This window comes from Prionailurus bengalensis, chromosome D1, assembly GCF_016509475.1.
Source record: "Prionailurus bengalensis isolate Pbe53 chromosome D1, Fcat_Pben_1.1_paternal_pri, whole genome shotgun sequence".
NCBI classification, from domain to species: Eukaryota; Metazoa; Chordata; class Mammalia; order Carnivora; family Felidae; genus Prionailurus; species Prionailurus bengalensis.
Genome location: NC_057346.1, coordinates 86057138 through 86073238, shown reverse-complemented (window position 1 = coordinate 86073238; position 16101 = coordinate 86057138). Strand labels below are relative to the sequence as shown.

Sequence of the window (16101 nt, the reverse complement as noted above, 5' to 3'; positions counted from 1 at the left end):
AAGGGACAGAGACCTCTATTATGTTATCAAAGTCCCTGTCTCTGATTTACAGTAATCTTCCATGGATATGGCTGTTTGTTTAGCTATGAATCTACAAGCTCACCAATCTCTCTGGTAACACTATTTTAAAAAGTAATTTTAGGGGGTGCCTCTCTGGCTCAATTGGTAGAACATGTGACTCTTGGTCTCAGAGTGGTAAGTTCAAGCCCCACATTGGGTGTAGAGATTACTTAAAAATAAAATATTTTTGAAAAGTGATTTTAGCCTATTATAACTTGTCATACTCAACCCAAGCTTAAATCTTTATAATGGCCTGAAGGACCTTTATGATTTGGTCCCTACCCAACTTGGAGAAGTTCTTCACATCATACTACTGACTTCTTCATCACTGCACTCAAGTCACCTTATTTTTTCATTTCTGTTCCTCATTTTATTCTTCTTCATGCCCCAGTACCTTGCCATATAATGTTTTCCCTACTTGGATTTTTTCTCTCACCCTATCCGACTTGCAAGCAGTTGCCTACTCATCTTAAGGTCTTATGTTAAATATTTCTTCTTCTGAAATGCTTCCCTGACATTGCCTTGCTCTGATGCTATTTTCCTCCCTTGTCTAGGGCAGGTATCCCTGTTATACTAATAGCACCCTGTATATAGTAATTGTGACAATTGTACTTCATAAAACTGCTTGGGGAATTGTTTGTTTAATATCTGTCTCTCCACTAGACTGTAAGCTCCATGTATATAGAGATTTTGTAGTCTTGTCTCTATTCCCATGTTTAATTCAGGGCTAAACAATGTAGAGTAGATCTCATAAAATAGTATAAAATTTTGGGTTGCTACCCTTGTCTAGAAGCATTGTACTCAAATTCCTTTTAATGTGAGTGAAAAATTCAGGACACTGAGAAGGAGTCTAGTCAAATGCTCCCTTCTCTATGCCCCCAAAATGCCTAGTACTACCCATTTGTGGCTAGTACTACAGTTTCTGTTCTGCTAAATGTGGAATTTTGCAATGGTCCAGATGGTTTGGGCTCTGTAAGTGGCATTGCTTTCTTAGCTAGGAGTGGGTAACTCAGAAGGGTATATATGTAACCTATAGCCTTCAGTCAAGCCCCATGAAGGGACAACTGTGTGTTTGTGCGTGCAGGTGTGCATGTGTGCATTTGTGTATGTGTGTTCATTCTCATTCCTTTTATTATTTTCCCCAGGAAAGAAACTGGGATCCAAGGCAGCATCTAGTCATAACTTTCTTTTGCCTTGTTTTGGATACTACATGACATACTTCTCTATAATTTTTAAATGGAAGCATTAAAGGAAAGCAATTATTTCTAAACAGGGGATCTAACCAGGAGATTTGTAGACATTATATGTTCTCCTACTTTGTTGCAGCTATACCCAGTTACCTTAGAAGAGACATGCAGATTTAGCAGTGGTCCTTGCTTAAGGATAATAGATGGTAGCTGTAGTCTATTGGGACCTACTTCCCACTGGAAGAAATGATAATTATATGCTGGTGTTAGAGATGTCAAGCCCCATGTTAAGAATTTCCCCAAGAGTCTTCCTGTTTGCCCCAAGAATCTCCCTCTCTGTTCATTAAATACTTATTTAATACATTAGTTGCTCCATATGGGTTCTCACGATTACTATTTACTTTTCTAAGAGTTCAAAAACTGTTCATCTTATAATCTCTTCTAGAACTTTTCAGGGAATTAAGATCAAACTTATGGCTAAAATATCTTCTTTAAAATTAAATACATTGTCTCTTTTCAATCCTTGGGTCCCAGTCCTATTTACCTTTATTTCTCATATTTTATGAAATGTAAAGCTTCAGACCTCTTGCTGAAGAGGGATGCCAAATGCTAATAGTTGTGAATCAGCCCTTAAATCTCTCTAGGGTGCATTAGAATATATGAAGGCAGCCAGTTAAAAGCCCTTTTGTGTGGGAAATATGCCTCTCAGGAGATGTCTTCTGACTTCCCTTGGGACCTGTGCACCCTGTGACTTTGCCTTGGTTCCAAGGTTTCTTATACATGGCCCTCAGTGTTTCCTAATGACCTCCAAGCATCAGAGTTGGGCTTCCCTTGTTGCTTGGACAAAACAGAAGGTAATCACTGACTTATAATTCTACTATTGATCTATAGAGAATATTAAGAATTTTTAAAGGCTTGACTTAAAGAAAAGGCTTTTTTTTGGTGGCAGTTGGAGAACTCCCTTTATAATTGGATCACTTCCATCTTTTATTAAATGTGTGAATGCAGAATTGTGTGATGTGAGCATTCACAAAGCAGTCTAATCTGCTCATAGACTCTTTAATATCTGTCAGAAATTCCCTTTTGAAGTCCTTAAAACATAGACTGTTTTTTATATTCATGAAGATATGATCATCACTCCTAGGTTTTGTTGGGCTAAATTTGCTTCAGTATTTATGTAATGTTTTAGCCAAATGCTTGCTCTTTCCATCTTGTTGGGTTTGTCTTTCTAGCTTTCGTTTTTTATCTATTTCTGAGTCTTTGAACCAAAAATCTTAGCCTGACTCTAATGACTTGCCAGTGATCCTAGAAATTCATTATTAAAAATATAAGAATAATTACCAATGAACACTAATTGCTTAATTGCTATTATCTGTTATAAAACAATTTTTTTAACAAAGTTCTCCATGTGAAAGAACATGACTCAGTATAGATTTGTTTTCTTCCCCACAAGAGTTTTTAGAATATTAGACAAATTATGCAAAAAGCTAATTATAGCTTTTTACATACATTATATAGTTCTACTTTTGTGAAATGAGCATGGAGAAATAAACATTGAAAGGGAACCCTCCATTTTAATTGCTGAAACTATAAAGACTTTAGTTTATCACATTTAAACTACAAATTATATATATATATAATATATATAATATTATTTATATATATAATCCTAAATAAAATGTGTAAATGTAATATATTGACTTAGAATTTTCATCCAAGGAGACCAAAACAGCTTTATCCATATTATCTGATTCTTGTAGGGCTGTCTGAATTAGGTCTGTGTCTGTCAAGTATTATTATTATAATTGCTTTCAAACAAGAAAAAAGAAAAAGAAAGAAAAATTTTTAGATTTGTATTCGTTGATACTTTACAATGTAACAGTAGAATTTTGAAACATTTTTGGGTGCCTGGCTGGCTTAGTCAGTAGAGCATTCGACTCTTGACCTCGGGATTGTTAAAGTCAAGTCCCACGTTGGGTGTAGAGATTACTTAAAAATAAAATCTTAAAAAAAAAAAAAAGAAACATTTTACAATTAGGTTGCTTTTAATGGTACTTACACATTAAGTGCTTTGTATATTTGATTGTGTTTCAAGTTTTACTGTGTTTTCTATTATATCTTTTCCTAATGGGTCAAAAGTTAATTGGTGCCTCAGTTAACACCATTTAGGTTAAGCTTTTCTCAACAATAATAAAAATAAAAAATAATAATGCAAAAGGTATCAGTTGTTACGGCAAACAATTATATAATGACATTTCTAAAGACCTTTACTGCTAATTTTTGTTGGTTTCACTTAAGTTCCATGTTTTACATTTTCCAAAACTAAGATGACACCTCAAATATTTGTACAGAGCTTTAAAGTTTGCAAAAGCAGGTCATATATATTCAATTACTATGTATTGGTATAGGCCATACCCACACAAAATAGATTAGATACAGTTTATTCTCAATATTTAAGTAAACTTAAAGTTCTACCTATATCAGTTCAAGCAAGTTATGTTACATTATTACTAAATATCAGATATTTAAGATACTCAAGGAACTGAGTTCACAAAATAACTTGTATTTTTAAAGACCCACACAGTATTATTTTTGTTGAGGGGGAGGGCAAGACACAATAGAATGCCAGCTTATTTCTACTTGTATAAACCAAGTTATTTAAATAAATGAATTGTGTATGCTGACCTGTTCTACCAATGTGCTACTGGGACGTATGAAAAAAAGATGTGCATGGTGGTGGCAGTAGAAAGAGGCATAAAGCGTATTGGAAAACTACCAAATGTCCCCTGCAAATGGGCCCTATTCAGAATCAGTAAGCGTATGATGAGTGAAGTGGTTTTGAATATCGCCTTTAGATTCCATGCTGTTACAAGGCCAGCCCTGAACATGGCAACTCTTATTTCCACACACAGTACCTCTTCACTCTCAATTTAACCCCAAAATCTGATGAACCCATTACTCCATACTTGATTTCATGGAACAAGGAGTAGATATAGTTACAAATGATCAATCACAAGCCGTGAACCAAAGCAGCAAGGCATTAACAATTCACACCATTTCGGTCCACTTGCTCAAGCAGAAGATGTGCCAGCATATTTAATGCACAGCTACTTCGTTCAGTTTAAGAAAAGACATGACTCAGGATGCATTTTCAGAACAGAAGAGACCTAAGATTTCATACTTTCTAAGCCCCAATGTCAACGTTCATCCACACATCAGCAATTAAAATAACCAGGTGTTCTGTAAAGGTCACAATGTCTAAATTAAATTTTACTCAGGTAAAAACAATATGACCTATGAAATTCTTCCCCCCAATGCATCCCTGTTCTGTTTGATCCTATCATACAAATCAATGTCTCTTACAGCAGTATTATAACACTGTAGACCCCACAGGCAATATGCCGTCAGTTTAATAGGATCACTGAAAAACTAAAGCAGCTGTGAAAGATTGCTCTAAGTATAGCAATCGTGTGCTTGTCATTTTGTTCAGTGGAGGAAGCATCCAAATTTGGGTAGGCATCGGTATTTAAGAATATGACTGCTAAATCTTTTCACATAAGTACCTTAGGGACAATAACATTTGACATATAGCACATAAACAAAAGTACGCAGCAGCTGTTAGTTTAGTTTTGTTTGAATAAGAATATACTGATATAAATCAAGCAACACTGGAGACAGTATGCTTTACATCATTCAATCTTCCCAGCAGACCATGCTTTTGAGTGGCATCTGCTGGTTGTTCTGAGACCCGGAGCTTTTCATCTATTACCTAGAGCTGGATGCAGAGCATTAAAACACACACATACCTTGGCACTCACACTCCCTCCAGGCATACACCCTGGATGGGAGACAGTCAAATCTTAGTATCTTTAAAGAGCTCACTTTGTTTCATCCAAAAAAGACTTTTTAGATAAACTTCATTTTAAAAATAAATTCCAACTGAATTGGTAGGAAATTTCCTAATGATGCCCTGCTAACAATAGCTGAGTATTTTAAGACTGAGATCTGAAACTTGCTGCCAAAGAGCACATAGAAGTTTCTTTATAGGTAATTATGCTCTGGGCAGTGCTCTTTTTTTTTTTTTCATAGTCTCATGTACTCTGACTGAAATGTGAAAATTACAGTATTATGTAAATTCTGATTCTGAATATTTAATTGGCATGAATTTTAATTTTTAATTCACAGCAGGTTATTAAAGCCTTTGATTATTTCTAGTACTTTTTGAAAATATATTAATTAAAAAATCCTCTTTTTAGCTTTCCATAGTAGATTCAAATGAGTATACAAAGCGTCTCTTTTAATGTAAGATGTTGCTTTTGGAAAGAGATCTATATTCTCTAGTTATAGAACTTCACAGACATTCCAGTCTATTTCTACTTGGTAAGTTCCATCAGCTTTGTGGTTTCTCTTTAGAGAGATATTTGTCTCCTTGTCAGAAATCCTTGTACTGCCCCCATGGTGAATCCAAATAAGTTCAAGCTTCTTATCAGTGATGAAGTGATTTTAATATAAGGTCCTCTTGAAGATGGAATAGCTTATTTCTATATGAATAGCATTTGAACTCATTGTATATGGTGTATCTTAGAGGATATCATCTTTATTATTTATAATAGCTATTTTGATCTTAACTAATTTTTGCTGTGTTACATAAGTTTTATGGTGTGCTTTTCCCCATAGTAACATGATTTATGACATGGTAGGATAATGCACATGAGGCTTTTCCAAGACTTTTTAAATACCCACCTTTGGCCTTCTCCTGGCTTGTTAATGCTTCATTGCCAAATTGTATCATTTTCTTTTGTATTTACTTTCCTTCTTAGTCTTCAAGGTCGTTTGATAAGGAAAATTAAGGCAAAACAGTTGTACATATTCTAAATGTGTTTCAAAATTCTGGGATATTAATACTTATTAAATTTTGATCAAATTTTCATTTGGTCATAGAAAGTTACAGATTTTAGGTGATTGTGTATAGTTCCTAAAAGACTGTCCACAGTATATCCAATGTACTATTTATTCATCTGGTAGACATTTATTAAACACTGCTTTTACCAAACTAAAAAATTCTATGGCCTCAGAACCCTAAAGCATTTGTGATATACCAGAGGATGGGAGTGGGAGTGGAGAAGATAAGGATTAATTCAAATCAATCAGTGGAAAATAAAATTATAAACAATGCTCTGGGAAACATAGAGGAGGGAGCAGTTAATTCTGCCTAAATAACATGGGATATTTTGCCAAAGAAGGTAACATTTGATATGAACCTTGAAGGACAAGAATATATTAACAAGTGGAAAAAAGGAGGAAGAAATGCAAGGGAAGTGGAATGGTGTGAGTAAGAAAAGTATCAATTGTTAGATATGAAATTAAAATAGCTACTATGTTTAATCATATGATCGATTTACCCGTGATGCTCAATATTAACTCTACCCAATGAAGTTACTTCTTTTGGTCACATGGTCTATTTACTTAGCATCCTCAGTCTTAATTCCAAACACAATGAGACTGTTGGATTCATCTCAGTTTTCCCTGTAGTCATAACTTGAGAATAAACAAAATGGATAAAAAGCTATCAACCTCATAACTGCACCTCTGCAGTGGTGGTAATGATCCCAATGGAATGATCACATTTGACTGATCTATGCTTATTGACAAATTTAATGAATGATTAATTTCCAAACCACTTATCTAATAAAAGTGTTGAGGCCCTATTTAATGAAAGTGAAACTCTTGTTGCAACTATGTAAATAGGAGCAAATAGGTAGAACACCTGTAATTAAGGCCTCAAACCTAAGACAAAATGCTGTGTGTAGCTCTACACAGAGATATTAAAGGAATATAGGAAGATAGCAGCCAGCTAACCTTTCTGAGGCAATATTTATGAGTAGTAGTTTGAAGGAGAAACTCGTGGTTTATGCACAAAATAATACCTTGGAGTTCATTCACTGGGAAAGACTTATTTTTTCATTGAGTATCTCTCATGGGCCTTGTTAGCTCATAGCAACATCTAGGTTTATGCTCTTTCCAAGGTTGAAAAGTGTCTATTGTCCTCTCTAAATAATTGCCTTTGTTTTTTGCACCACATCTTTATGCGATAGTCTTCTTTAATAGAATGCACTTTGCTTCAGAAACTGAGTGAAAAAGAACTCTACATAAAAGAAAACCATTGGTTAAGAACACTTATGAGTTGTCTTTGGTATAGAATATTAAGAATATCCACCAAAATCCTTAAAAAATAATTCACACGTTAAAAAAAATCTATGGTTGGGGGTGAAAAGCCAACTGACTTATTTTTAATCAAATTTTCTATTATATTTCAAAACCATTATTTTAGGTCAAGTCTCCTTTTATATGGGAAGTATTCTAACTGATTAATAAATTTAATTTTTTAAATAGATTAGGCTTATATTTATACTTCCTTTCTCAGTACTTAGGGCGTATCATTTTCTTATGTTTTCTGTACCTTCCTAGTTAGTGGAAACATTGTTTGTTCTTGGAGTGTGCTTTGTCTTCCTTTTCAAGAAGATCATCAAAGTTACTAGTTTGCAGCTTCCAAAAAGAAAAGAGCCTTCTAATCCCTAGTTCAGAGGCTAACCTTTATTAGCACTCTTGTGGTTATAATGAGGACCCTGCCTCCAGCAGGGAGATTCTGGAATACTGAACAGATTATTCAACAAGTTCAGAGCAGATTCTGAAGTCTCTTATAAAACCTGCTTGTGAATACTGCTTTCTTTGCTTTGCTATTTCTGGTTTCCATAGTATTCCTAATTACATAAATCATGTGGAGCATGGGAGCTATTTTCTATCCTATATCAATTCTGACACTGCTTGCATTTTGGTATAATTTTTTTTTCCTAAACTTTACCTTTTTTTCCTTAAATTTTTATTTAAGAGGGCACAAACCTGCAAAAAGTAGAGTTTGTATTAGAAGATCTATGAAATTATACTTTGGAATCCCTTGGGCTGACTTAAAGAATTTGACAGTTATTTTGTGGCAAGCATGGATGAATAAAACTATAGGACTAGAGAATCTGATAACATGTTCTCAGGTTTAAATTCAAGATTAAATCCAGGATGTAGATCATTCAAGTTTATTACCTACTTCTCAGTTTGCTTTAAATTATTTCAACTTAATAGCTATTTATGTAATGCCTTTCCATATTCAAAAACTGTGGTATGTTCAATAAGTGTACCAAATTAAAAGTTTACAAGTTAAAACTCAATACATAATGATGTATGAATGCAGTTAACTGAAAGCACTGATCATTCTTAAGCTAGTTTTCTTTAGGAAAAATTATAATCAAGATTGATTTATATTGTGAATTTTTCTTAAAGATTGAAGGGTTGCAATTCTGATATACGTTTATTTTTTATTTTTCATTACTTCATAGTTTATATGATCTTATATTTTGTAAAAGTTTGAGGTATTTGTTACGACAACACTTACAGAGAAAAACAGTTGCTCTAGGGGGATAAACATGGTTTTGATATGTGAATTTTAGGAATTAATTTCTGGGGCTGGGTGAGTGAATTTCATGCACACATCTAAAGATGTCTAAATAGTCATTGGGTCATAATTTTCTTTTAACTTTATAGTAGTTTTAGAAAAGCTTAAGTTCTATTTCCAACCTTCTCCTTAGTGTTGAATACATTAGAAAGAATTTAAATTGTGCTATGGTTGAGATTTGCAGAACTTAGTGCCATAAAATGCATAACTTTTTTACTAAGAGCAAAATTCAGCAGAATACCAGTAGCAAAGGCCATTTGCATAACTCAGCGGCTCAGCAGCTCAGCTGAACCTAATTGTAATTCAATTTCCAGATTGCTACGCTAGGCCTCTCTGCATAAAATATGCCACATATAACATAACCAATGGCACGGAGCTAGGAGCTATTTTCTTTGCTGGTGATCTATTTAATTTCTTTTCTAGTAGAAATATGTATCAGAATAAGGTAGCCAAGCCATATAGTTATTTTGTATGTTTATACTGTGTCACATGTGTATACTTAAGACCAAGTTAAAAAATGATATCCTTTCATTTTTCTGGGTTCCCAAATGCGTGTAAGATTTTTTTTATTTCTTTATTTCTGGCATTTCAGAGGGAAATTAAATCTTGAAAAATGTTAGCTAGCTGCCATGTTATTTGACTATTTTACACTAGAAAGACTTTATAAGCTAATCGTGTGAAAAAGTGTATAAACATGTCTGTCAAGTCCAGTATAGATGTTGCAATACAGGCCAACAAGTAAATATCTTCTCTCTGTTTACAAAACGCTTGCTGGAATAGCATTCCTAAATCTTTGACTAGCTTATATGCCAGAAACTTAAAAACAAAAAGGTATGATAAAATGCTTGCTTAAGATGCTCCCCTTTATTTTTAAACAGCCTTGCCACCCTGTTTTTATGGGTTATTTAATCAATGGATGTGAAAAGACTTGAATAGCATGGCTTATGAAGGTGTGGATTATATTTTATGAATAATTTCCAGATGTGATGTTTTAGGTATATAGACTCCTCCATGGGAAGCTATATACAGAAACAACATGGATCTTACAATTTTATCAGGACAATGCGAGTAGATTTCAGCAAGGTTGGTTCCAACTCATCTGTGATAAATGAGAAGATAAGGCAATCAGTGCACACCATGACACTCTGTGCAGCTAGTTAGGCACACTTCAGGACTATTCAGGTGTGCTCACAAAGCTTATGAGTCTTGCATGGGGGGGTGTCTCAATATAAATACATCCTTCATGGTGGCCACTAGTAATGCAGGAATTGCCTCTGTAAGACTTAACCCAGGTCAGATATAAATAATAGATGTTAAGAGTTAGTTCTGGTACTGGGGCTATGTTCCAGGCAGTGCATTTCAGTTGGGTCAAAAGAATTTATTTTCCCTTATTTTCTTGCATAGTACCTCTGCTTGAAAAATGCCTGCAAAATTCCATCACACCTTTGCGGGGACCAGTTTGGGTCTCTAAGGGAGAAGGTTTCAGCCCCTCAGGAGCTAAGATGTACATCCAAGGAGTTCTTTTGGCCTTGTACCAACGACTAAAGTCTGCAAAAAACTATTATAAACAGGTGAGTCACCCCTCTTTAAAACTTGCTTTATTCTGTGTTTTAAAATGTACTTGGTTGTATAGAAGCAATGATTGGCATTGTGTCATTAAAAAAAAAAAACCGTGACATGTATTTTGTGAACTCAGTGCCCGTTAGGGAGCCAAAATGCTTCTTCTGTAATCTCAAAGCCAACAATAATGGGGCTAATTGTATCTGTCTTTTGGTATGGGATGTCATATGTCTCATCTTTTCTTGCTGCATACTGTGCAAAGCGAAGGCAACTCCTTATGTGGAATTTCTATAGACAGTTACTTTAAGCAAGAAAATGAATAGCTCCTAAAGCAGTTGAAGGTTTTAATGTTCAGCTTTCTTTTTTCTTTTCTTTTCTTTTTTTTTTTCAGTATGAAATCAGAATTGTTGTTGTAGAAGTTGGGCTAAAATGTAAACCAATCACATTCTGCGAAATGAAATTGTGAATTAATTTCTTGTCAGGACTAACTCACTTCATTTATGCTTATTTAACCTGTATGTTTATAAAGTAAAGAAATAGAACTAATATATCTGAATCAGTTTAAAATTGGTTTTGTCCTTTAATTTCTAAGTATCCCATCCTATAACTCTGTGTGTGTGTGTGTGTGTGTGTGTGTGTGTGTAAAGACTGATTTTTTTTTATAACTACTTATAGGGACTTTGATTTATCCTAAAGTAGAATTCACATTGCAAAGCAGAATGATGATGGCCATTTATAAAATAAAAATGGAGTTACCACATTTTTAGAATCCTCTTTGTACTTGGTCTTAAGAAGTTAAGCATACATTTTACCATGTTAAATAAAGTCTAGGTTTTCCATTTTTAACTATAAGGTTCCATTTTAGAACTGGGCTCATTATCTCAGGCCACAGGCCACTGAAAAATGAATATTTTGAAAGCATTCTGCTATTATTGTGTGTGTGCTGGGGGATGGGAGGTAAGAATGCCATTCGGTCTCAGTGTTCACACAGCACCTCCTGCTGTCTGGTTTGGAAAAGTTCAACTTGTATTGGCTAGAAGAAACTCTTGAACTAAGGTATCCAGAACTAGCAAGAAATCTCTTCCCATGAGAAACTTTTATTCTCAAAATGTGATTGTTTGCTTAGTTAGTTAATTTCAGTGGATCAAGAAATGGGATTAATAATTATCATAGTTAAGGCTGTTTATGATAATAAATATGAAAAATAAAAATCCAAACTTTTAAAAAATATTCTTTATGAAACCAGTATCATATATAAAAACTGGTAGAAATGTGTTTTGTTGTATTTTTGATTCAATTATTTAAACTGAAATATTATTTAACCTTTAAGATACAATTATATTATAAAATGGATTATGACCAGTTTAATTATAATCATTTATTTGGTGTTAAGTGATTTGATTCCACCTATTAGTTTAAAATTATTCGATGTTAAAAAAAAATGAGATCATACTCTAGTGCAAGAAAAGCACTGTTTAAATCAAATCTTAAAAAAGCGTAAATCATTTTCTAAGTTTTATTAAAAGTGAGGACGTTAGAGATAAGAAACTGCTCAGAAAATAGTTAACAACTTGTTTTTTTTTCCATTATCCTAAACATCTAAAATTGAAATAAGTATATACAGTTGTACTAGAGTGAAAGGAGTTCTGTGTATTGTGAAAAAAGAAAATGTTTTAAGAATTGCTTGCTGCTTTGATATTAAAGATTTCTTTATGACTCAAAATTGATGAAAAATACATTTTGAACAAAATATGAACAATAATTAACATGTTTAGCATCTCTGAGGTTGTCTATATCATCAACATTATGCCAAATTTGGACATATTTCAAGAACCTAGGCTCTTTGCCCTTCCTAACTAAACCTTTTACTTTTGCTAAGTTGTAATAGCTTAAAGCTTTGCTTTCAACAGTTTTAATATGATACTTGTCTAGGTTTTATTTTAAGATATAAAAGTGAAGAAAAGGAAATAGAAAATTAATTATTATGCATTTCCATTCAAATTTTTATTTATTTTAGATATGCCCAATTGTATGTATTCTTGAGCCTCTTTTCTTTTGTATTGTAGTAATATGATTTAATTTAAAATTATTTGCAGTGTTTAGAAAAGTCACTGTAGTGGTACTATTATCAGGTCATCAGTGTCTAAGTGTTAAGCCTGGCAGTTGCTTTATTTGTGAGTAGGACTTCTTAGCAGATATCCTTCTTAGCATTGATGAACTTTATTTGAACTGCATTTACTTCATTTGACCTTAGGAATAGCCTTTTCTATTTACTTTTATATAAGATTGTGTTGAGGAATCATTAGGTAAAATGGAAATGGATGATGATTCTTATTTGTTTTTAACAAACCTAAACTTGCAGAATTATATGAACTCTCGATATCATTTCTATTCATTTCACTTCTGAGATCATATATAAAAACAGTAATATTGTTTTACTGAGATTCTATCAAAAGATTACAAACTTTAAATTGGATGCTTTAGGATTCCCAAAGGAAATTTGTTTCAAATAAACTGTGATCATAAAGCTTTAAAAGAAAAGTCAGAACTACTGGTTTTATGTTTATAAACATATTCATTTTTCAGTTTTTAACTTTAACTTGGCTATTATAGCATGCAACTGAATTAAGCCCACTACATTAGTGTGGTCTTAAGTCTATACTGATTCATGTATATAAAATGAGATATTATATATAGGACAGCATAAAGTCACTTTGTCTTACATTTATCACATTCATTTCCTTAAAAGTGGAAACATCTTAGAAATTGCTCACAGCTAAGCAGAATCTATTTAATTGGTAATCTTTGAAGTAGCATAAATGCATTCCTATGAAATGCAGTTAACACTTTCAGCGACAGGGCCCGTTCATCTCATTAGCATTCTTGTTAAGTAGTGGTGCTGTTGGTGGGGGTGTTGAAGGAGGAATGCCATTGTGTCGAGTTCCAGTGTTTGGGGACAAACACTGCTGTGGAAGGAACGTGTGAAAAGGCCACAGTCCTGTCAGTGAATGAGGAAGGCTGTGCTTTCTGTGTGCTTCAAGCAGGGAAGCTGTCATTCATAGGCCTAACACAGCTAAACAGAGGCCAAAACACAAGCCTGCACTACCTTTTAAAATGATATTAGTGATTTTTAAACATGATCTTCTTTATTTATGATCCTACGTAGAGCTTTTAGTTGCTGTCAGTAAACAAAATATATGTCAGTCTGTTCAGAAACACTGTAGAGATGCATGAAAGTCCATGGAGCTGTGCCAGGAAGCTATATAAATAATGATTTGGAATGACTGATTTTAAGTACAAACATGGTCTTTGGGAAACATTCATTACTGGAAATGTCGTCTTAATTTTGATACTTCTTTGAATTTTTCCCCAACCAACAAAATTCTCAGATACTTTTAAATAATGAATGCATTGCACTCTTAAAATAGTTTCAAAAAGAGTTCATATGTATCCAGCTTTAATCATTTGAAGTGGTTCACAGTATAGCTTAAACAGTTGTTATAGATTGCATAGTCATTTTAAAAATTCAGACAGAAACAAAGGAAATGAGTAGCTAACTATGATATCTTAGCAATCACCATCTTAATTATGAAGAAAATCATAGCCTTTGTGGAATTTAAGATATGAAAAAATTTGAAGGGTTTTTTGAATTTTACTTCTCATTTTCCATATTTTGGAAAGAAATGATCAACTTTGAAATTAAATTTTAGTTTGTTGATTACTTAAAAACAATAAATAATGAAAATACACCCAAATATTTCTTAAACTCTTCAAGCATTTTCTAAACTTGAAAAAAAACCTGACAATTTCTATTTATGTCTGAAGCTAAAGGAAATGTTTTATTTCTATAATTTTCATTTGGAAATATATACTTGGGCTGTTTGTAATAGACCATTATTTAATGAAGTTTATTGAAAACTATAATTTTCTGCCTAAGTGATTTAAGCTTTTTGTGTATGTGGTCCTTTTAACTATTAATTAAACAAGGTAGTTTTTGAATGCTGTTACATGCTATTTCTAAATGTTCTATATTTGATGTCTTGGGTATAAGCATCTCAGACACTGAATTTCTATTTCAGAGATTGGGTTTCACTTTCTAAACTGGAATTGTACTATAACTTTATTTTGTAGGCATGTAATTAGATGAGGAAATGACCATCCAACTGTAGCATATATTAGTTTTGCAGTTTAACACTGAAATGTATTTTATGATTACATTAAACTAACCTCTACCAAAGCTCTAGATTTTGTTTAAAAACTTTCCTAAGTTAATGTTGGCCCACTGTACCCACGCTCTTAATCAGTTTGGTACTTAGGTAGCAAAGAAATAATAATATAATTCTACTCAGAATAGATTGAGTTCAAAATATACTTGAATTACATTTAGTACTGACAGAATTTGTTGATTGCAAAAAGTATTTTCCAAGAAATGTTAATATTTTAATTCCCCATAAAAGAGGTGTTGAAAGTTTGTCTTTTTATATCTTGTATCATAGGTCACTCAAAGTCATTTATTGGTCTTAACATGACGGAAGGAGTAACTATTTCTATTTCATTCTTTATGTATACTTTATTATTGGTATGCCAGCTACTTTTTTCCCAGCTTAATTGAGATGCAATGGACATAAAACTTTGTATAAGTTTAAGGTGTACAACATGATGTTTGGATACACTTACATATAATGAAATGATTACCATCGTGGGGGTAGTTAACACCTCTGTCATCTCACATAATTACCATTTCTTTTTTGTGGCGAGAACATTCAAGATCTACTCTCTCAACAACTTTAAGCATATAATATAGTGTTGTTAACTATAGTCATTTGCTCTAAACAGGATCCCCATCTATATATACACTAGAAATTGGGCTGTTTCCTTGATTTAGCCTTAGTGGGGCAACACCCAAAATAGTTCAGTTTTGAACTTCTTGATGTCTTTCAAAAGCTTGGAGCAAAATCAATAATATATAAATACAACTTACTATTAAAAACATTAAAATTGTGTTGCAGTAGTTTCAAGTGGTTGAAAACTACTTCTAAGGTTCTGCTAGGTAATTTTATAGAATATTAGGTTGTTTGTAGATTTGAATGATTGTTGATTTTTTTTTTCCTGAAACCAAGCTGCATTCTAGTTACTTGAAGTATTTTAAGAACCTTAAACTTGTGTCTTTTTCTAAGTGTCATGCTTTGAGCAGGCCTAACATCAGTTAAATGAAGTGAAAATTGCATTCTTGTCTTGATAGAGATGAAAATGGATTTCTGGTCATGAAATAGATGTAGTTGTCACTTTTTAAAAAAGGTGTCAGCAGTTTGCTTCAGTGAGTAAGGTGCCAATTCAGTATGGCAGTAAACTTGTGATCTGAGCAATCAATAAAATGCTTCAATAACTTCTGCTTCATTACACTTATAATAAGAGGCTATAGATCCGTGGCACATAAAATGTTGATAAAGAGGATATGTGGGGACTGACTGTGACAATTTTCTTGAAAGTACAGTAAGTGCAATATTGCCATCTAGAGTTTGTGCATAGGTAATTATTACAGAGAGGGACAAAAACCATGATGGGATAGATAAAACAGGAAACAATATTGAAATAGTTTATTTTCCATCATTTATCTTCATGGAACATTTCATTTGATTTGTCATAAAGCTGTTTAGGTCAGGAGAAAAATTTTCTAATCTGTACTTTTCTCTAATTCTCTTAGAATTATACTACCAAGTATCAAATATGTATCTTTGGCTCAAATTTGAACTTTTTACCATGAAAACTAGTTATTGAATAACTCACTTT

The 16101-nt window shown here is 33.1% G+C and overlaps 1 protein-coding gene across 1 annotated transcript in view; it reads left to right on the top strand.

Annotated features, from left to right (window-relative positions):
- Window positions 1–16101, top strand: part of DCDC1 (doublecortin domain containing 1) — a 309876-nt gene that overhangs the window by 93672 nt on the left and 200103 nt on the right. Inside the window, exon 10 of the mRNA XM_043582274.1 lies at window positions 10156–10322. Within this exon, the coding sequence (XP_043438209.1) occupies window positions 10156–10322 (167 nt within the window). The remainder of the gene's footprint in view (window positions 1–10155; window positions 10323–16101) is intronic.